At 35.6% G+C, this 22977-nt stretch overlaps 1 protein-coding gene across 1 annotated transcript in view; it reads left to right on the forward strand.

Annotated features, from left to right (window-relative positions):
* The first annotated feature begins 1431 nt into the window (after positions 1-1431).
* Positions 1432-22977, forward strand: part of LOC131677824 (protogenin) — a 99625-nt gene continuing 78079 nt past the window's right edge. Inside the window, exon 1 of the mRNA XM_058957885.1 lies at positions 1432-2562. Within this exon, the coding sequence (XP_058813868.1) occupies positions 2487-2562 (76 nt within the window). The 5' untranslated portion in view covers positions 1432-2486. The remainder of the gene's footprint in view (positions 2563-22977) is intronic.

Consider the following 22977-nt stretch of genomic DNA (forward strand, 5'->3'; position numbering starts at 1 on the left):
ATTGAGTGGTGCTCTGAAAAAAGTCAATTTGTTGTGCCGGTCTAACACATACTTTAGAGGTGTGCGCCGCGCTGCCGATTTCAGGTAAAAATCGGAGGCGCGCCGGCGCCTGCAAAAACTGTTATTCTGTATGGCAGAATAACAGTTTTTGGTATAACATTTTATTACATAGCGTTGAAGAAAGCTGTGGATTCATAGTTTGGGTAAACTAATGTCAATATACTAGCACACGAAGCTGTCATCACAGAGTATTCAGACTTGATAAAGTTACACTGCCTATGATCGCAAATCAGTCCCATAAAGATAAGAAATCTCATAGAAAGCGGGACAAATATACAATCATGGGCAGTACAGAAGTTTGAGACATGCGTTTTGAAGAGAAAAATGTTGCTCGGCAATTCTTTTGCTCGTGAGCGAAAACTGTCAAAATCGTAAATTGTCATAATATTGATTTTTTTTCTTGGTAGAAAATGGAGTGAATGAACGTTCACCAAGGACAAAGTTCTCCATTTTTAGCCTGTGGTAAAACAATATATTGCTCGACACATTCGAAAAGTAGTAATCATTTATTTACAAATTTTAGCCTATGGCTTCACCCAATGCTTACTCTCGCTAATCCCAAGGGTGAGTATTAGACGGGAATTCGATTTTTTATGAGAATTTGACTTTATTAGTATATAGCATAGCAAGTAACCACAAGCGTGAGCTTTAATTTTGTATCCTTTAAAATATTCTGAAACAATCTAATTGGTGCTACTAGTCTTATTTTTCGCTTGTATGTTGATTTTTCACAGTCTATTCTACATTGTCCAATAAATTCGAATAGAGAAATCATTCGAGCACTCGAAAAGTTTGTATTTCTGAATAAAATTGATCAATATGCTTTGGATTTTACATGCTTTAACTGTGAGAAGGTATAAAATTTTACCGGGTCTTAGAGGCCCGCCTTGCCTTCTAGCGTTAGGATTTTAGCTTGCCTTCACAAGCGTTAATAATTGTCCAAAGATTGAGTCATGCCGCACCGTATCTGACTAGTGAAAATCGAGCTTCGCGCAAAACGAACAGAATAATCTGAACTGTCAGTGGGGCCTATAATTTGTGTGCCCACTGAGATGTTGACTTATGTCAGTTCAATACAAATGGGATAGGGGTGCCATATACGTGAATAAAACCTTCATAAATGGCTGCGACCGTGAGCTACTTTTCGAAAGCCCCTTTTGGGCTTTTACCTTTTTGTAGCTAGGCAAATATTCTTGTGACTCTCTGTTATGATCGGAGCCACCTAGTGTAAAAAGATTTCCTAAACCCATGTCGCACGCGTTGCTTTTTGCCAGAAGCGTTGCCGTACGAAACTTATACGCCACACCAACACGGTTGTCCATCACGCAACCAACACAGTGTAAGGCGATCTTCAGTTTTCGGTCGGCCGCCTTAGTGTTGAGACGTAATTTACGCGTTTATGAATGGTACTGGAGTACTCCCGGAAAATAATATAATGGATGGATACAGTCAAGAGAAAAAAAATGAACCACGAAGTGGTTCTCATTAACGTATGAAAAGTGTATCTAAATCTGATAAAAGAAGAAAAATAATACCGCACCGGAGGCCTAAACATAAAATCGATATTTTTTGAGGCTCAGCGGAGTGCGGTGTGTGGAAATTAAGCAAATAAGAAGACAGGCAGGATAGGGTATAGATTTTGGCAAACAAACCCGAATGGTGGTTTGATTCGATTGTATTGGTCTTCAAGAATACCTCGAAATTGAGGAACTAATAAAAAAGGAATTTCGTAGCATAGAAACCGCTGGTACTAGAAGATGCTGCGAGTTGTGTAGTTGTTAGATGACAATAATATATTTGCGCTTGGAGAAAAGAAGAGCAGCCATCGGTGTGTCGTACAAGTGTTTGAAATTTAAATTGATAGAAATAGTCTGTAGAAGTGCTCTAATTTGTATTGCATGAATATATGCGGCCAGCGAAATTGAGATAAGCAAATTGCAGGCAAAAGTTTGTGTTTAGTGTTTGTATAGAGTGTACCGGGGTTTCACGTTTACTTTTTGCCTGCCAACGTGAAGCAATCCAATTCTCTTGGTGTATTTCGGTCTATTACCTTGAGATGATACGAATGAAAAGCAACTGGCGCAGCAGCAACAAATGATTCATTGGTATGAAGAAAGTGTCTAAAACGGAGATGTGTATTCGGGGAAGTTGCTATTTATGGTGATCGCACATACAAGCAACTTCGGAAGCATAAAAGAAATAAGCAAATTCTATATTGATTAGAACGGTGAAGAAGGCAACAATAATGTTACTTAATAAGAAAAATCGAAAAAAAGTTATGGTGTTTACATTTTAAGCAGCATACGTAGGAGAAGGCAGTTCAATTATACACAACATCAGCATCTCTCAATGGGCCACGTTTGCTGAAAACGCGAAAAGTATCGCCAAATCTTCTGGAAGTAAACTCCAAATGGTTACATATTTTTATGGCGCTGCTATTTCGATACTGCCCTATATTTGCTTTAGGACTACTTTTACTGAATGGATTTATATTTATTTCAGGTGAGTGCTTGTATGCTTAATACATACTTTTATAGGTTCGTCTCTGTATCGATTCTTTCTGTGATTGTCGACGAGATTGGTTTGGTAAAATGATTTGAAGTTTAAGGTCACCACCATAGTAGCGGCAGTTTCAAATTTCGATGGTATCAATGGCTTAGAACATGACTACTAAGTATGCTGCTACTTAGCTCAGCAATTCTCGTGGTAGGACAGTATAGTGTGTGTTACTTTTGCGGCACATTGTAAAACACATTTTAAGTTTGTTTTCATTCGTGTTTTTCTTGTCAAAACAATCAAAATGGCGTACGAATCGTGGAAGCTTGATTGAAGGATTGAGGGGCAACACAGCGAATGCGCCACACAGTGTGTTAGAGAAATATATCTATGTAGAGAGTGTTATTCGGCATTCACCATGAGAGATCATGTTGCCGAACAGAATAAAGTAAGAAAAACTAAACGCTAAAGAGAGAAATAATAATATACAAAATTCTCCACATGTAGTTGTGAACCTATTTTAATAGGATAGGTTGGTACAATTTGCAAGAGAGCAAAGACTGATTAACTACTTCGCTTACACGTTAACATTTTAAGATATCTCTCTATCGATATTATTGCAAACTAATCATAAATGTTGCATGTGATACGGATTGTGCATGCATCAATTACGTTGCCTTACAATAATGTTCAATTACCAATGCTCATTGCAACAAATGATAACTTTCGTTTCTAATCAATCTAATGTTATGTCGATTTTGACTGATTTGTGTTTTACAACTTTCACTAACTTTTTTATTTATAGTTATATCACTGCGCAATTGGTTGAGGGGGTCTCGCATCGATTCTTATCATTTCAGCTCTCATTTTGATAGGCCCGAAACGGTCTACGAACGCGTGCTGTCTGTTGGGGTTTTCCATTGATTGACACCGGTGTAGTGGAGTGCACTGAAACTGCACCGTTTTTGCACTTTCTAGCAGAAGTGCAGAAAACTGGGTATGTTCCATTGACACTTCTGCTATCCACTACACCGGTGTCAATCAATCGAAAATCCCATTTGTATTCATGGCAAATTCATGTTTTCATTTACGGTTGATTAATAACTTTTAAGGTGTATGGGAATCCAACGTGAATATAGTTCCTCTATATAATATTTGTTTTAGAATCAATTGCGGAAACAAGCATATGGAGCTATGAACCTATTTGCTATCTATTCCGTTTTGAGTTTTCGTTGCGCTCAAAACAAGTCTTTCTCCATTCCCAAGCCATGTTATTATTAACTAAATTATTATTATAATCATATTTTTATAGTATAAAATACAGAATAAATAGTTAGTTGAGCTTCTGGTTGACAAATCCGAATTCTCGACTCTTTCGTTTATTTCCTCCCATCTGATTCTACACATTTTGTTCTTCGCGCCAGTTTGCCCTGATCTGTTTTCTGGGTTTTCTTCAGGTTCACCGAGCACTTGGGAGACAACGTCCATGCTTCAGCCGTACATTACAACAGGGAGTATCAGCGATTTGTATAGAGCAAGTTTTATGTGTGTCTGTAGGCAATTGGGCTTTAGTTAACCATTCATAAATAACGTAACGCTTTTAGGAGTGGGAGGGGGTGAGTGGGTACAACAAAGTGTGACATGTTGTGGCATATGTGGGAGGGAGAGTAAGCTAGAACGTTACGTAACATGTTTTCACTGAAGAAAAAAAAATTTTTTGGGGAATTTGTTACGTAATAGGGGAGAGGGATAGAGAAATTTGTGACAATTTGTTACATGGGGAAGGGGAGATTCAATTTTGATAAATTGTTGCTTTACGTAATTTGAGGTGTACGCCGCCGCCGATAGTTTTTACAAGCCGCCGTTTTCAGAAATAAATGGCGATTTTATATTTGTTCACTGAGTGTATGAATTCAGGTATGCCCTTTGTGAAACCATTACTTTATTGAACATAACACTTTTGTGTGATACTTTCTATTTCCAGTTTTCAGATGATATTGCTGGCCGAGTAAGATAGAATATTGAACGAATGGTTATGTCACTTGTTCGTGGTTTTACACAATTAAAACTAAATGGATCGACATGTAAGCCAGCATGATTGATTCCCCTAAATCTGGGTAAATATCTAAATGAAAATACGTTATAAAGCAGCATGGCACACATGCTCACTAGCGTGAATCAGGGGTGGCATTGCGCATCTCGAAACGAAAGGTTTATTGTATGCAAGCTTGTATGAAAAAATCGATTCGAAATGGTTCCATAATGTCGCCCCAGGGTTCTACTCAAATTTGCACGCAAGACCCGTATAACGGTTGCTGAAAGTCTGCTGATCGATCGTAGCACAGGCGAGCCGCAAGTCTACTTGCTGTTGTCATTTCAAAATGACAAAGTAATTTTCTACACACGTTGCAACTTAATTTGGATGTTCTTAGTAATGTAATCAGACATATATTTGACAACAAATTCTATTTTAGTTCTATACTAAGACAAGATAAGATAACTCGTAATGCGATGTTGACTGTTGCTGAACACCCCAACATATAAACTTCTTGCATTAAATGATCGATCCATTTTTGTAGGAGACGCTTTCATTTGCTCTTTACTAACGTCACCGACAGGATATTCATGGCTTATTTGATTCAGGCTGCAAATCATAGTATTCCAATATGGCGCAAAACTAATAACTTTGGCGGTACAGAGGGTAAGGTTTTGGTTTTATAATCCACCCATCGTATGTTCGAGCACCGGCCAGGACGGATTCTTAGTAGTCGGAAGGATCGCAGTACTAACACTGCAATTGTTCTGTACATTATTATTACACGGATGCGACTTCTGCCAAAACGAAACATAGAACGGAATAATTGGCCTATACAGACTCATATAGATATGATGGGAAGTTTTCCAATCTTTGTTTATAACTGAATCACTCTCGAATACCTATCCGCCTTTCAATTATCATATCATATTAATTTGCCGAAAAATCCAACAAAATCGATACAGTAGAACTTTGCCACAATTAAAACAACAACGCATATTGACTTAATGTTCGAAAGCGACCATTAGGTTTCAACCAAGTGTTTTGGGCTGATCTGCAAAACGAATAATTCCACTTGGCCCAACTTATTGAATGATATTAGTACTCCATTGCGCAGATGATGATACTGAAAATATTAGGACACTTCCGTAAGCCTAAGCTCCATTTCTACCTTTAGAAAATATTCAAAATTAAAAGTCAATGATCATTGATATTTATTAAAATGAATTGGATGGTGTAAATTTGTTTACGATTTTCTGAAATTGTGTAAGGATTGAAATTCTTAACGGTTAACTTTCCAACTATTAAGAAGTATGATTTAATTTAATCTTCGCAATCGAAATTTGAAGTCCGTTGGAAATATTTATTTTTTTATTTATATTCACTCAAATATAATTCATTACCGGCTGAAGAAGGGAACAGCCAGAGCATAGTTGGTAGATTGATTGTCTTATACGCAGCTCATCAGGGTTCGATTCCCAACCCCGCAAAGAGGGTGACAGATTTTCCAAGGAGATTTTTCTAACCCGATAAAAGAGACGAATTACCCTACGGTTGAAACCTCTATAATCAAAACAAAAAATACCGGTTGAAAACCACTGTGTTATACTAAAGACTGATTATACTACTACGTCATCAATTCTCGGCTTAGCTTTGGAACACGCGCATACGACAGCCAACATGACAAGAGTGATTGAGAAAAAAATCGTTTTTACTTCCCATCGCCGCCGTTGATTTTAGCTAACGGCGTCACGCCGATACGCCGCCGGTCAAAATCGCACCAACGCCGCCGATAACGATAGTTTTCATCGGCGCACACCTCTATACGTAACTTATGAATAATCCCTTAGGTGACTACGCAAATCATAGAAGTGTCTTTTCGTGCCCACTACACGCCTTTTTACCTCGCGGCTAACATTAATATGGCAAGTCACTGGTGTTACAACATATATGAATCCGTCGACAACCTCGTACTCATCGATTTCCGCCTTTGCATCAACACTGTTCGGACTGCCCCGCTCTCTACCAGCAACCGTACTTTATCTTGTAAGAGTTTATGATAGTCCGTTTCTCTTACTGGAAGCTGTGAAACATTTTTCAATATTAAGAGCCATAGTACTCAAGGAAGAGAAAGGAGTTGAAGGAAGAAACTTTAGCAAAGCGTGGAATATGGTCATATGAGCATATAGCATATAGCTTAAAATTTCCCGACAATTTAGCCTTTTGTCTTCTACACGCAGGAGTCATGATTTTTGGCATTAAATGCGAATCACCTGAGTCTGTCGAACTAACATTCCTTAGGTTCGAGTTATATGCTTCATTAACTATGAACAATTTTATTCCGAACTATAGGCTTAATCCAACTTGAAATATTTGCTTATTCGTCTCATTCATATAGTGTACCCAAAAAAGCACGCAACGGCGCTTAGCTAAACTTCAAATGTGATCAGTGAATTACCGCCGCATATCGCATATATTAAACTTTGCGTCGATACCCACCTTCATTTTAGCTTGAAGAATCTATCTTATATATATATATATATATATATATATATATATATATATATATATATATATATATATATATATATATATATATATATATATATATATATATATATATATATATATATATATATATATATATATATATATATATATGTATATATATATATATATATATATATATATATATATATATATATATATATATATATATATATATATATATATATATATATATATATATATAGTCAATGTTTGTATCAGATTTTATGATTTATGGACTCCCAAACGGCTTAACCGATTGCCGCAAAAATTTATACATAGTAGGCATTTGTTAAGGAGCGTGTTTGTGTACTATTGGTTGGCGATTATCTCCCCGATAGATGACGCTTCGGAACAAATTGTGTTTCCTCCTATTTCGTTGAAAGTCGCAGCAACGCGCGATGGGTGTTAGCTAGTTCACTTTAAAAACAATCGTTACACGCAGCGGTAGGCCTAATGTTATAATACATGATTACAAAATACAAATGTTCATTTTTTGCCATGTTCCCTTCAGATACACTATCACAATCAAAACAATTTTTCTGCATCCAGCACACAGGAAATAATCAGAAGTGCGGCCATACTAAAACGTGAACACGAAAATTCGTTGTAATGCACCTTCCGGTACATGTATTCAATTATTTCAATTGATCTGGATACCTAGTTAGAATTTTTTCGGCGCAATGGAATATGAAACATTGTGTTTAAAACAGAATTTTTTTTATGGAATTTGGTGAAATTTGGAGTCGATAATTGCATTGTTGCAGTAAGTATAGATGGATAGAAAAGAACTGTTTCATACATATATGCTGAAAATTCAAACATTTATGTTATTTGTTCCTATTATTTAGATGTTTAAGAAACGGTGCACTGATATTTTATTCTGAGAAAGGTTATAAATAATATAGCCTAATTAAAAGATTGTTCAAAATAGTGCAATCATATCCTTAATAGGGCCAAAATAGGTCCATTACCCTATAGTCAAAATATTGACGACGGGCAAGGTTTTCAACGTCGAAATAGAGACACGCCACTGACGATTTCATCAAAACTTAAGCCGTAAGCAATTATTACCGGTATTCTTCGTCAACTTTTTAGGCTACCTCAAACTCTTTTCGCCACCTACAGACGCTGAAGGGAAAATGAAATTTTACAACATTAGGCCCGAGAAAATTACACACCAAAAAAATCTGAATTTTATCGTTGACGTAATTGCAAACATGAAACAATTCAACAAACCGTGTTTTACGAAATGACGGAACATTACCATGTTCCGTTTAATTTTACATGATACATATGCTTTACATGTGCAATGACATAAAATTACACTTCCTACCATTCAGAACAAACGCTGTATGTGGAGTAAAATTACATGATTTACGAAATTAAACGTCATGTAAAATTAAAATCAAACGTAAAACTAAGTCATTTTTGATGCTTGTATATGTCAGAGTCAGGAGACGTAAATTTACACTATTTTTTCTAGGTGTGTACGTAGGCCGAACACTTTCCTATGTGACTCACGTAGGAAGGCCGAACATAGCGCATGCATAGCTGCTGTACGCAGCTAACGTGGAAGTCAACTTCCCCTGACAAAGATACGATTTCGAACTTTAACTTCATTACACAAATAGGATTTTCGATTGATTGATACCGGTGTAGTGGATTGCACTGGTTTTGCACTTTCTAGCAGAAGTGTCAATGGAACATACCCAGTTTTCTGCACTTCTGCTACAAAGTGCAAAAACGGTGCAGTTTCAGTTCACTCCAATACACCGGTTTCAATCAATCGAAAACCCCAAAAGTAAAGCGGATTGATCCAATTTGTACTCAAGATTGGAACTTTTACCAGTATCTGCTTCCCTTGTATAAAAAATAAGATGCTCTATCCTCAAACATGTAAATTCCCGTACATGTCGATCCCGCGAAAAACACAGTTACACAGTTTCAAGCGATTTCGTTACACCTAATCCACTACAGCTGTGTAAGCACGTGGTCGTGCTTATAACTGAAACCCGTTTTCATCACGGGTATTTATCCGTCCGGTTGCTATCATCCCACTCGAAAGGCACGACATAGTCCGATCAGTTTCAACATGATGTGGCCTCACAAATAGATTTATTGGATTTTATTACTGTTACCTTTTGGGTGAAAGGGATCGTGTAGGCGGGCTGCACGTATGTTAGCAAATATACCTACAGGGACGGCTTCATTTGCGATCCAACAAAACCAAAAAACGCCTGTAACGTTGGGCCCGTGAAATCGTTATATTAAATGTGTGTCACAGGGGTCTTGCCTTCATCGAATGCCATGTCGTTACACCTAAATACGTTATTGTCGTCAAATAATGCAATGTAGCTTCTACTGTGTTGAATCAGACAAATCTCAGTCTATTGATTTTTAAGTTTCCAACTATTTTTTTCAGATTGATTTCATTACATTCTTCGTTTATCTATTATTGTTCTTTAAAATTTATCTTACGAAATTAATTTTTTTTATTTGAGGAATGGAATACTAAAATTGAATAAAATTCTAGCAATAATTTGTGTTGCAAATTCAATGGCAAATAAAAATCACTTTTGCCTCTATCTTCATCGAAAGGTCTTCCGAGCATAAAATAGGATGCAATGCACAATCTCGTTATTCTCTAGTTCTGTAGAAGAAATTCCACCCCATCGCACATTTATGTTTACTCCGTGGGCTTCACTAAGTATTAGAGATGGTCGGGTTCGGGTTTTTGGACCCGAAACCCGGACCCGACCCGAACCCGACGGGTTTCGGGTCGGGTTCGGGTACTATAAATTTAAACTTCTCGGGTTCGGGTCGGGTTCCGGGTTTTCAAATCTGAATTTCTCGGGTTCGGGTCGGGTCCGGGTTTTTGAAATTTTAAATTTTCGGGTTCGGGTCGGGTTCGGGTTATTCGAATTTGAAATTTTTGGATTCGGGTCGGGTTCGGGTTTTGAACAGATCGATGGTCGATGTTAAGTCAGACCGGACTAAGTGACAAAATATTGATTTCGAGAAAAACGGGTTTAAAGTTTGAATCGCAGCATCCTCTACGTTATAATTGGAAGTTATTTTTTGCAATAATTTTTGTTTATGGTTACGTATTTCAAATCTGGCAAAAGTCGAATGTAGCTGAAGAAATTCTTTATCCGGTGTTATCGTTATCTCATTTTTTGATGTTTTGCGACTTAGTCCGGTCTGAGTTAACACCGACCATATTTCTTGACACTGTTTATGTCTATACACAACACCCTGTCTCTTTTTCTAGTAACTAATTGTCATTTACTGATGCTAAAATGTTGTATATTTTATCACTTTTATTATGTACAAAATTTCTTCTCTTATTTTATTTTTTAAGCGAGCACTCATGAGAGAGTATTCCACAATAAGTGTTTCGCATCCAATATCTGTTTACGATTTATTTTTCATAATAATCATTAATAAACCAAGTCAAAGGAAATTTGTCAGAAAATATTGGGTCAACTTTCAAATACGGGATATAAATTTCGACATACTTTGAATGCCGATGTAGCCCGGGGACCAACCAGTAACGAGGACGACGTTGTGTAAACTGTCGAATACGAATTGCCGATTCGGCCATTAAGCTGTTTTTGATTTGTTCCGATGCATTTGACGTTAAAGATACGTAGTCGAATTTTTTTCACTTTTTTCTACGCAAAATTACAAATCCATTGAACTACCTTGATCACTATACTTTTGCTAGAATTACTTTAAAAGCTCTAACCCGTGTCGCTAAATCCACTGTCAAGGAATACCGATAGTGTCAAACAAGGACGTGTTCACATTTTTGTAAAAAAAAAATATTCAGAAATTTTACGGGTTTAACATATATAATGCTACATTTAGAAAAAAAAGAACTCCATCGGTTTATGTAATAAAAGGAGAATTTTATTATTCATTTAATGACCAAATTGCCAAGGCTTATTTATTACATGCTATAAATTATACAAAACTACTCTTGCAGGAATCGTTCAAATTAGAAATTTTGGTTAAGTACGACGGGCAAGGTTGTTTGAAACTGTCACCATTAAGCTTTTTGTTTCCCCGTGAGTTAGCCGCCGTTTTTTCCTACTTTTCGGTTAAGATTTCGACGATTTAAAGATTTCTTAGAACATTACAAATTCGAAGTTCATTAAGAGTTTTGCCATATGCAGATATAACTATCGTGTAAGGTGCTACTTCAAGTTCGAGTGATTCTATAATTCTTAGATGAGCCTATGATCCAACTCGGTGCTTAAAATTTGAAATATTCGGGATCTTTGGTTGATTCTTCGTATTAATAAGATTGGTTCGAATCAGATTTCTTCAAATTATAAATTTTCTGGTTCGGGTCGGGCTCGGGTTTTTCGAATTTTAAAATTCTCGGGTTCGGGTCGGGTTCGGGTTTTACAAAATTTTCATTCTCGGGTTCGGGTCGGGTTCGGGTTTTACAAAATTTTCATTCTCGGGTTCGGGTCGGGTTCGGGCTTTTCAATTTTGAAATTTTCGGGCTCGGGTCGGGTTCGGGTCTTTAAAATTTTAGAATTTCGGGCTCGGGTAGGGTTCGGGTTTCTCAATTTTCAAGCTCTCGGGTTCGGGTCGGGTTCGGGTTCGAAAAAATTGAAACCCGACCATCTCTACTAAGTATCACTAAAATGGTTCACATTGCTAGTTCAAATGAGCTTGCTACATACCAACGCCTCTAAGTATCGAAACAAATACCAGTCCAACCAGGAAAACCACACTTTTCGCGTAATGTTCTTTAAGTTCCCATTTAGCTAAAAAGAACGAACATGATGGAAAAGGCCTAAGTTTTTTTTATTGTGAGGATAAAAGACTCATGAAGTAATAATTCTAACGTGCTTGCTATAGTGTTCGTAGGCAATGCTATTTTCAAGGTCATGTTGTTCCTTCTTCCAAATATATATATATATATATATATATATATATATATATATATATATATATATATATATATATATATATATATATATATATATATATATATATATATATATATATATATATATATATATATATATATATATATATATATATATATATATATATATATATATATATATATATATATATATATATATATATATATATATATATATATATATATATATATATATATATATATATATATATATATATATATATAATATATATATATATATATATATATATATATATATATATATATATATATATATATATATATATATATATATATATATATATATATATATATATATATATATATATATATATATATATATATATATATATATATATATATATATATATATATATATATATATATATATATATATATATATATATATATATATATATATATATATATATATATATATATATATATATATATATATATATATATATATATATATATATATATATATATATATATATATATATATATATATATATATATATATATATATATATATAAAAATAAAAAAAAATATGAAATAAAATGATGCAAAAATTATTATAATCTGTTCCTTTTGAAACAGAATTTGGTCGCATAAATTAGTAGATATTGCAGGTAGAAACAATGAAGTACTAACGGAAGAGGACAACAGGTAAATATACAAATGATTAAGATTTTACTTCGCCATGTAAACATTCTGGAACGTCAATTAATAAGTTTAGACCGGTGTGTGTGTGTTAACCATCCCTACTCTAACTGGCTGGCAGGGGTTTACCAAAAATGATGTCTCCATGTATTTATTCAAGCAAATAATTTAGTTCAATGATTTGGGAAGATGTTAGCTCCGTTCACTTCCGATAACCCATTTGGTTTACAGGTCAAGCCATCGTTCCATCAATCAGCCCCACTTTAATGTATGATTCCCTACAGGAGGTAAGAACACGACTTATATTACGTGTGTTTATTTGATTTTGATATATATTGTTATATTGGGTGGATCTTACCAGATTGTTTATCACTTATATTATTCCTCTGGCCTTCCTTCTCAACAGTTTTTCTTGTGATTACTAAATGTGTCCACAAACATTTGATTAACCCCTTCATGCCCATGTTGTTTGTGGACAACAACGTTGTTAAACAGTCATAACTTTGGTTGAGGCAAGATTTGCTCACAAAAAAGTAAGGCTAATAAATGTGATTATTGCTTTTCATTTGAGTACTAACAGTTACAAGGATCAGCTCTAGAACTGAAGTTATTGCAATTAGTCTGATTGGATTCCGATGGAGCAGTGCTTCGAGGGACAGTTTACGTTGACAACGGAAAATGAATCTTTCATATATCTTCGTTATGTTGCAATATTATTGAAAACTGATAAAGTTTATCAATTAACACTGTCTTTTGCTATGTGTTCCACGCAATAGGACTATTGCAAATATTCTAGGATAACTGTATTGAGCATTGGAAGGTAAATATTGAGCAGCTTCTAGCACTGCGAGGTAAGCACCTATCTTTATGGCTTTTCGTCTTTCTTTTACTTTATGGTGTGGGAACCGACAGCATGAACGACGAACCGAGTCTGTTCCAACAGCATGAAGTAACAAGTTACTTTATGCTTGTCCAGACATGCCGTAGACTCAGGTGATTCGCATTTCTAATGCCAAAAAATCTTGACTCCTACGGTAGCAGACTAAAAGTTAAGTCGCCGGTGAGCTCTAAGCTTGCATATATGATCCTTCCACGCTTTTCTAAACTTTCTCCCTTCAACTCCTTGCTCTCCCTTGAGTACTATGGCTCTTAATATTGAAAAATATACTTCACCTTCCAGTCCCTTGCTAATTAAATGTCGTAACAACTGTTGACAAATTGACTCAATAGGTCGTTAACAAAAAATTGTTAACAAAATAATGGTAAAAATGTCATTTTATCGTTGTCAGTTTTTCGAAAATTGGAAAAAATGGCGTCACCTGAAAGGTAGCTTCGCGAATGGATTTTGCTCAAGCACTAGGAAAATCATCTCTCTCATCGTGACAACGGAAAACAACTCGGAATCGTGCAGTTAACGGTGAGTCGAGTGATTAAACGTTACTACCAAACTCTGAGCATCGAACGGCAGGAGAAATGCGGTCAGAATGGATTTTCTAATGGTGATCAGGATCACAAGTGTTTAGTGAAAGCATTTAAGCGGAATCTTAATACTTCGATCAGGGACACGGCCAAAAAGTTGAATTTGTCCATGTCTTTCGTGACATGGACCGAGAGGAACTGCATACGTACAATATACGGTGGGAAAGTCACGGGCCCGGAAACTGTACACCCAGGTGCTGACGAAAACTCATTGTCTCATCATGGATGATGAGACTTACGACAAGGCGAACTTCTGGCAGCTTCCGGAGCTACTGTTCTTCACCGCTCAGCATAAGTTTGATGTTAAGGAAGCAGAAATTTTGCCAATGAATACATGATTTGGCAAGCTGCTCATGTGACAAACTGATTCCGCCGTTCGTGACTACTGGGGCTGTAAACTGGGAGATTTACTTCAAGGAGTGTTTACAGAAGCGTTGGCTTTCTCTGTTGAAGTAACACGAGGGTCTTACGATCTTCTGGACCGAATCTAGCTTCGTGCCACTATTTAAATGTTGGCCTGGAGTGGTACGAAGCCAATGGGATCACTTTCATGCCCAAGGGCATAAACCCTCCGGCCCATCAAAAATACTGGACAATTATGACGCAGGCACTACGGAAGCATCCCAAAGAGGTCGAATCTGAGGAAATCATGAAGAAAAAGTAGGTTTCCGTACAGAACAAGCTTCAGCCAGGTATTGTACAGAACCTAATGAGCATAGTTAATCGTAAGGTGCGAGCGTGCGGTTATGGTATTGAAGTTAAATGAAATAAATATGCTGAAATTTTGCTAACGAGTTGTATTTTATTGTCTGGAAGTTTGGAAAGCTAAGCGGTAACGCGGGAGACGACGTGAAAACTGTCGAATAAGAGTTGAGAACAGCCAGCTTGAAGCAACATTCGGTGTAGCTCCTAGCGTATAAGATCCAAGACTGATTTATGTCCTCCATCCACACCGTGCGTAGCTAGGCTCACTGTTTTCTTTGTAACCCACTCATTTAATATTTAACAGCAGGTGATCATTTGAATTTATGTGTCAAATCTAATAGACCTGAGTTATGAAATTAACATTTGAATAGCAGTTATATTGAATTGCATATTCTAACTGACTTTAATAAACAAGTGAGCAAATAAGCTGAGTACAATTTTCTAGTTGACATTTCCCCAACCAATGATTAAATGGTTATCATTAACCTCGAGTGAAACCAATGACAATTGCTTGCTTCGCTCTAAATGAAATCTAGTACAAATAAGTTCAAAAAGCAAAGCAAATGTTTTAAATTCCATCTGATTTGATGAATTTCACAGCTAAGAAATTCCATCAATCCATCAGATTGATCCAATTATGTTAAAAATCGCTCGATGAATTATATGTTCCACTAGCATGGCGGACGACGCATCTTCCGCAGTCAATCAAATCAATTCCCTACAAGAGCATTTTTGGTATAAAGGCGCAGTAGTTTTTGCACCACTTTCAAAAAACAGCTCGAGAACCGTATTTTGTGGAGCATAAACTATCTGACAATCGGTTGCAGGGTTGATTCTACTTCGTGAAAAGAGTAATTTTCCCAAAACTTGGTTAATATAAAATTACAAAAAGCTTATTTTTATTTTTTTTTTAAGTGAAAACTTAATGAAAAAGGATAGATTTTTAAGGGGTTATATATGTTGAGGTCGGCCAAAAAATCAAAATATTTTTATCCTTCTATCATATCGGAGCAATAGACGCAAATTTATAGCGTTTTTCATTTTGCTCCCTTACGGAAGCGTGGCATATAGCTTTAATCGCGATTATTTAGAAATCATATTTTTCCAAAAACGTTTTCGCGGTGACTACGATTACCGAAAAAGTTTTCAACCGATTTCAAAACTTTTTTTGCTTGTTCGTAATTTAACTGCCGTGTCCTTGAACGATTCCATTTTCTCGTTAAAATTTTTATATTATGTTATGAATTTTTTGATAATTTTTTTCAGGTGAATATAGTGTTTTTTTGGAAAAATGGTTTCCGTTTCCAAAAAGAAGAAAAAAGATTTTAATCAATCGTTCAAGGACATCACAGGTACATATAATAATGATTTTTTTTAGCTTGATGCTTTCATTTGAGCTGTTGAATCGTAGTCACGGCAAACCAATTTGAAAAAAAATTGTTTTGTGGAAATTGCTATAACTTCGACAATTATTGATATTTTTATGTTTTGAAGTGGATTTTGCAAATTTAATATGCTAGACGTATAACAAGTATTTCATAAAAATATGGCTACATACCTTTATAAAAATTCAAACTATTCCCTTTTTTCCGCATCTCAACATATATAACCCCTTAATGTAATTTCATCATGAAGAAGCTATCAGTAATTGTTTTTCTAAAACAGATGATTCGCAGAACTTCGCCTTTTTAAGTAATCCTAAATAATGATAAATTAACGTATAGTTCTACGTTAATTTATCATTATTTAGCATTACTTAAAAAGGCGAAGTTTTGCGAATCATCTGTTTTAGAAAAACAATTACTGATTACATTTACGATGGCTCTTATCGTTATAAGGATGATTCCTGAATTCTTATATATTTATTGTTCGAACGTACACGTTTTTGCCTTTCTCAATAGAAAGGTATTGCAATTGCTCTGAAAACCGACTTTTTAACGGAGGCCCGGAGGGCCGAGTGACACATACCATTCGATTCAGTTCGTCGAGTTCGGCAAATGTCTGTGTGTATGTATGTGTGTATGTATGCATGTGTGTGTATGTGCGTATGTGTGTGTATGTGACCAAAAATGTCACTCATTTTTCTCAGAGATGGCTGAACCGATTTTGACAAACTTAGTCTCAAATGAAAGGTGCAATTCCATAGGCTGCTATTGAATTTCTAATGGATCCGACTTCCGGTTCCGGAATTACAGGGTGATGAGTACGAACACGCAGAAAATGTCGATTTTAATAAATTCTGCAATGAATGTATAAAGGTGAAATTTTTTCCAAAAATATGACCACAACTGCTTCTGTGTGGTATTAGGTCACTAACATCCATTCAAAGTCTATTTGGCCACATTGGCCACCATCATCGGTTCCGGAAGCCCCGGCGGAAGTATCTAAATTCAGAATAACAGTCACATCGTTTTCTCGGAGATGGCTAGACCGATTCGACTAAACTTGGCCTCAAACGAAAGGTATTGCGTCCCCGTAAATGACTATTTAATTTCATCCCGATCCGACTTCCGGTTCCGGAGTTACAGGTTGTGGTGTGCGATCACATAGCAAATTGTGATTCAAACCGATACTCCGATGAAAGCAAAAAAGGTAAAAATTTCGCTAAAATGTCTCTCAAACAACTTAAATTTGCTGTTCTAGGTCACCGACGGCCAACCAAACTTTCGTTGACTACATTGACCACCATAGACGGTTCCCGAAGTGCCCGGGAAAAGCGGCCATCTTTCAAAATTTACGAACTCACATCAGTTTCCCGGAAATGGTTGGGCCGATTTTCACAAACTTAGTCCCAAATGATAGCTATAATATCCCCACAGATGTCAATAAAATTTCGTACGGATCGCTTATATGGGTCCGGAAATATAGACTAAATCGTCCGGTCACATATGAAATTCCCATATAAGCCGGAACTCAATTCATGGGGGACCCCATGAAATTTCAGAAATAGAATTCGTATTTTTGATGCCAAACATCTTTAAAATGCATGAAACGAATTTTTTTTTTAATAAAAATCGACTTTTTGGGACTTTGCCGATTTCGCACCTTTTTTCAGTTCAATATTACCGTGGCTGTTTTTTCTTTTTCAAAATTTTAGAACTCGAATAATGATTTATTTTCCTGTATATAGTTGTCATGTGATGAACAATAATAGAATGCAATATATGCATTTAAAAGTTTTTAATGAATATAAACAACGCACACATTCTCGTGATTCATGATTGAGAAAGGCACAATTGCACCGCTAGGTGGATTAAAATAGGTTTTTTATGACTACTATTATCTAATATTTTTAAATGCTATTCTTATTTTGAACGCTTTTTTTTGATACGCATAAATATTTGATCTTTGTTTGATTTGCGGAAACCTTCATGAGAAATACACGAGTATATATATATATATATATATATATATATATATATATATATATATATATATATATATATATATATATATATATATATATATATATATATATATATATATATATATATATATATATATATATATATATATATATATATATATATATATATATATATATATATATATATATATATATATATATATATATATATATATATATATATATACTCGTGTATTTCTCATGAAGGTTTCCGCAAATCAAACAAAGATCAAATATTTATGCGTATCAAAAAAAAGCGTTCAAAATAAGAATAGCATTTAAAAATATTAGATAATAGTAGTCATAAAAAACCTATTTTAATCCACCTAGCGGTGCAATTGTGCCTTTCTCAATCATGAATCACGAGAATGTGTGCGTTGTTTATATTCATTAAAAACTTTTAAATGCATATATTGCATTCTATTATTGTTCATCACATGACAACTATATATAGGAAAATAAATCATTATTCGAGTTCTAAAATTTTGAAAAAGAAAAAACAGCCACGGTAATATTGAACTGAAAAAAGGTGCGAAATCGGCAAAGTCCCAAAAAGTCGATTTTTATTAAAAAAAAAATTCGTTTCATGCATTTTAAAGATGTTTGGCATCAAAAATACGAATTCTATTTCTGAAATTTCATGGGGTCCCCCATGAATTGAGTTCCGGCTTATATGGGAATTTCATATGTGACCGGACGATTTAGTCTATATTTCCGGACCCATATAAGCGATCCGTACGAAATTTTATTGACATCTGTGGGGATATTATAGCTATCATTTGGGACTAAGTTTGTGAAAATCGGCCCAACCATTTCCGGGAAACTGATGTGAGTTCGTAAATTTTGAAAGATGGCCGCTTTTCCCGGGCACTTCGGGAACCGTCTATGGTGGTCAATGTAGTCAACGAAAGTTTGGTTGGCCGTCGGTGACCTAGAACAGCAAATTTAAGTTGTTTGAGAGACATTTTAGCGAAATTTTTACCTTTTTTGCTTTCATCGGAGTATCGGTTTGAATCACAATTTGCTATGTGATCGCACACCACAACCTGTAACTCCGGAACCGGAAGTCGGATCGGGATGAAATTAAATAGTCATTTACGGGGACGCAATACCTTTCGTTTGAGGCCAAGTTTAGTCGAATCGGTCTAGCCATCTCCGAGAAAACGATGTGACTGTTATTCTGAATTTAGATACTTCCGCCGGGGCTTCCGGAACCGATGATGGTGGCCAATGTGGCCAAATAGACTTTGAATGGATGTTAGTGACCTAATACCACACAGAAGCAGTTGTGGTCATATTTTTGGAAAAAATTTCACCTTTATACATTCATTGCAGAATTTATTAAAATCGACATTTTCTGCGTGTTCGTACTCATCACCCTGTAATTCCGGAACCGGAAGTCGGATCCATTAGAAATTCAATAGCAGCCTATGGAATTGCACCTTTCATTTGAGACTAAGTTTGTCAAAATCGGTTCAGCCATCTCTGAGAAAAATGAGTGACATTTTTGGTCACATACACACACATACGCACATACACACACATGCATACATACACACATACATACACACAGACATTTGCCGAACTCGACGAACTGAATCGAATGGTATGTGTCACTCGGCCCTCCGGGCCTCCGTTAAAAAGTCGGTTTTCAGAGCAATTGCAATACCTTTCTATTGAGAAAGGCAAAAACGTGTACGTTCGAACAATAAATATATAAGAATTCAGGAATCATCCTTATAACGATAAGAGCCATCGTAAATGTAATCAGTAATTGTTTTTCTAAAACAGATGATTCGCAAAACTTCGCCTTTTTAAGTAATGCTAAATAATGATAAATTAACGTAGAACTATACGTTAATTTATCATTATTTAGGATTACTTAAAAAGGCGAAGTTCTGCGAATCATCTGTTTTAGAAAAACAATTACTGATAGCTTCTTCATGATGAAATTACATTAAGGGGTTATATATGTTGAGATGCGGAAAAAAGGGAATAGTTTGAATTTTTATAAAGGTATGTAGCCATATTTTTATGAAATACTTGTTATACGTCTAGCATATTAAATTTGCAAAATCCACTTCAAAACATAAAAATATCAATAATTGTCGAAGTTATAGCAATTTCCACAAAACAATTTTTTTTCAAATTGGTTTGCCGTGACTACGATTCAACAGCTCAAATGAAAGCATCAAGCTAAAAAAAAATCATTATTATATGTACCTGTGATGTCCTTGAACGATTGATTAAAATCTTTTTTCTTCTTTTTGGAAACGGAAACCATTTTTCCAAAAAAACACTATATTCACCTGAAAAAAATTATCAAAAAATTCATAACATAATATAAAAATTTTAACGAGAAAATGGAATCGTTCAAGGACACGGCAGTTAAATTACGAACAAGCAAAAAAAGTTTTGAAATCGGTTGAAAACTTTTTCGGTAATCGTAGTCACCGCGAAAACGTTTTTGGAAAAATATGATTTCTAAATAATCGCGATTAAAGCTATATGCCACGCTTCCGTAAGGGAGCAAAATGAAAAACGCTATAAATTTGCGTCTATTGCTCCGATATGATAGAAGGATAAAAATATTTTGATTTTTTGGCCGACCTCAACATATATAACCCCTTAAAAATCTATCCTTTTTCATTAAGTTTTCACTTAAAAAAAAAATAAAAATAAGCTTTTTGTAATTTTATATTAACCAAGTTTTGGGAAAATTACTCTTTTCACGAAGTAGAATCAACCCTGCAACCGATTGTCAGATAGTTTATGCTCCACAAAATACGGTTCTCGAGCTGTTTTTTGAAAGTGGTGCAAAAACTACTGCGCCTTTATACCAAAAATGCTCTTGTAGGGAATTGATTTGATTGACTGCGGAAGATGCGTCGTCCGCCATGCTAGTGGAACATATAATTCATCGAGCGATTTTTAACATAATTGGATCAATCTGATGGATTGATGGAATTTCTTAGCTGTGAAATTCATCAAATCAGATGGAATTTAAAACATTTGCTTTGCTTTTTGAACTTATTTGTACTAGATTTCATTTAGAGCGAAGCAAGCAATTGTCATTGGTTTCACTCGAGGTTAATGATAACCATTTAATCATTGGTTGGGGAAATGTCAACTAGAAAATTGTACTCAGCTTATTTGCTCACTTGTTTATTAAAGTCAGTTAGAATATGCAATTCAATATAACTGCTATTCAAATGTTAATTTCATAACTCAGGTCTATTAGATTTGACACATAAATTCAAATGATCACCTGCTGTTAAATATTAAATGAGTGGGTTACAAAGAAAACAGTGAGCCTAGCTACGCACGGTGTGGATGGAGGACATAAATCAGTCTTGGATCTTATACGCTAGGAGCTACACCGAATGTTGCTTCAAGCTGGCTGTTCTCAACTCTTATTCGACAGTTTTCACGTCGTCTCCCGCGTTACCGCTTAGCTTTCCAAACTTCCAGACAATAAAATACAACTCGTTAGCAAAATTTCAGCATATTTATTTCATTTAACTTCAATACCATAACCGCACGCTCGCACCTTACGATTAACTATGCTCATTAGGTTCTGTACAATACCTGGCTGAAGCTTGTTCTGTACGGAAACCTACTTTTTCTTCATGATTTCCTCAGATTCGACCTCTTTGGGATGCTTCCGTAGTGCCTGCGTCATAATTGTCCAGTATTTTTGATGGGCCGGAGGGTTTATGCCCTTGGGCATGAAAGTGATCCCATTGGCTTCGTACCACTCCAGGCCAACATTTAAATAGTGGCACGAAGCTAGATTCGGTCCAGAAGATCGTAAGACCCTCGTGTTACTTCAACAGAGAAAGCCAACGCTTCTGTAAACACTCCTTGAAGTAAATCTCCCAGTTTACAGCCCCAGTAGTCACGAACGGCGGAATCAGTTTGTCACATGAGCAGCTTGCCAAATCATGTATTCATTGGCAAAATTTCTGCTTCCTTAACATCAAACTTATGCTGAGCGGTGAAGAACAGTAGCTCCGGAAGCTGCCAGAAGTTCGCCTTGTCGTAAGTCTCATCATCCATGATGAGACAATGAGTTTTCGTCAGCACCTGGGTGTACAGTTTCCGGGCCCGTGACTTTCCCACCGTATATTGTACGTATGCAGTTCCTCTCGGTCCATGTCACGAAAGACATGGACAAATTCAACTTTTTGGCCGTGTCCCTGATCGAAGTATTAAGATTCCGCTTAAATGCTTTCACTAAACACTTGTGATCCTGATCACCATTAGAAAATCCATTCTGACCGCATTTCTCCTGCCGTTCGATGCTCAGAGTTTGGTAGTAACGTTTAATCACTCGACTCACCGTTAACTGCACGATTCCGAGTTGTTTTCCGTTGTCACGATGAGAGAGATGATTTTCCTAGTGCTTGAGCAAAATCCATTCGCGAAGCTACCTTTCAGGTGACCATTTTTTCCAATTTTCGAAAAACTGACAACGATAAAATGACATTTTTACCATTATTTTGTTAACAATTTTTTGTTAACGACCTATTGAGTCAATTTGTCAACAGTTGTTACGACATTTAATTAGCAAGGGACTGGAAGGTGAAGTATATTTTTCAATATTAAGAGCCATAGTACTCAAGGGAGAGCAAGGA

The sequence above is a fragment of the Topomyia yanbarensis genome, chromosome 1, assembly GCF_030247195.1.
Source record: "Topomyia yanbarensis strain Yona2022 chromosome 1, ASM3024719v1, whole genome shotgun sequence".
NCBI classification, from domain to species: Eukaryota; Metazoa; Arthropoda; class Insecta; order Diptera; family Culicidae; genus Topomyia; species Topomyia yanbarensis.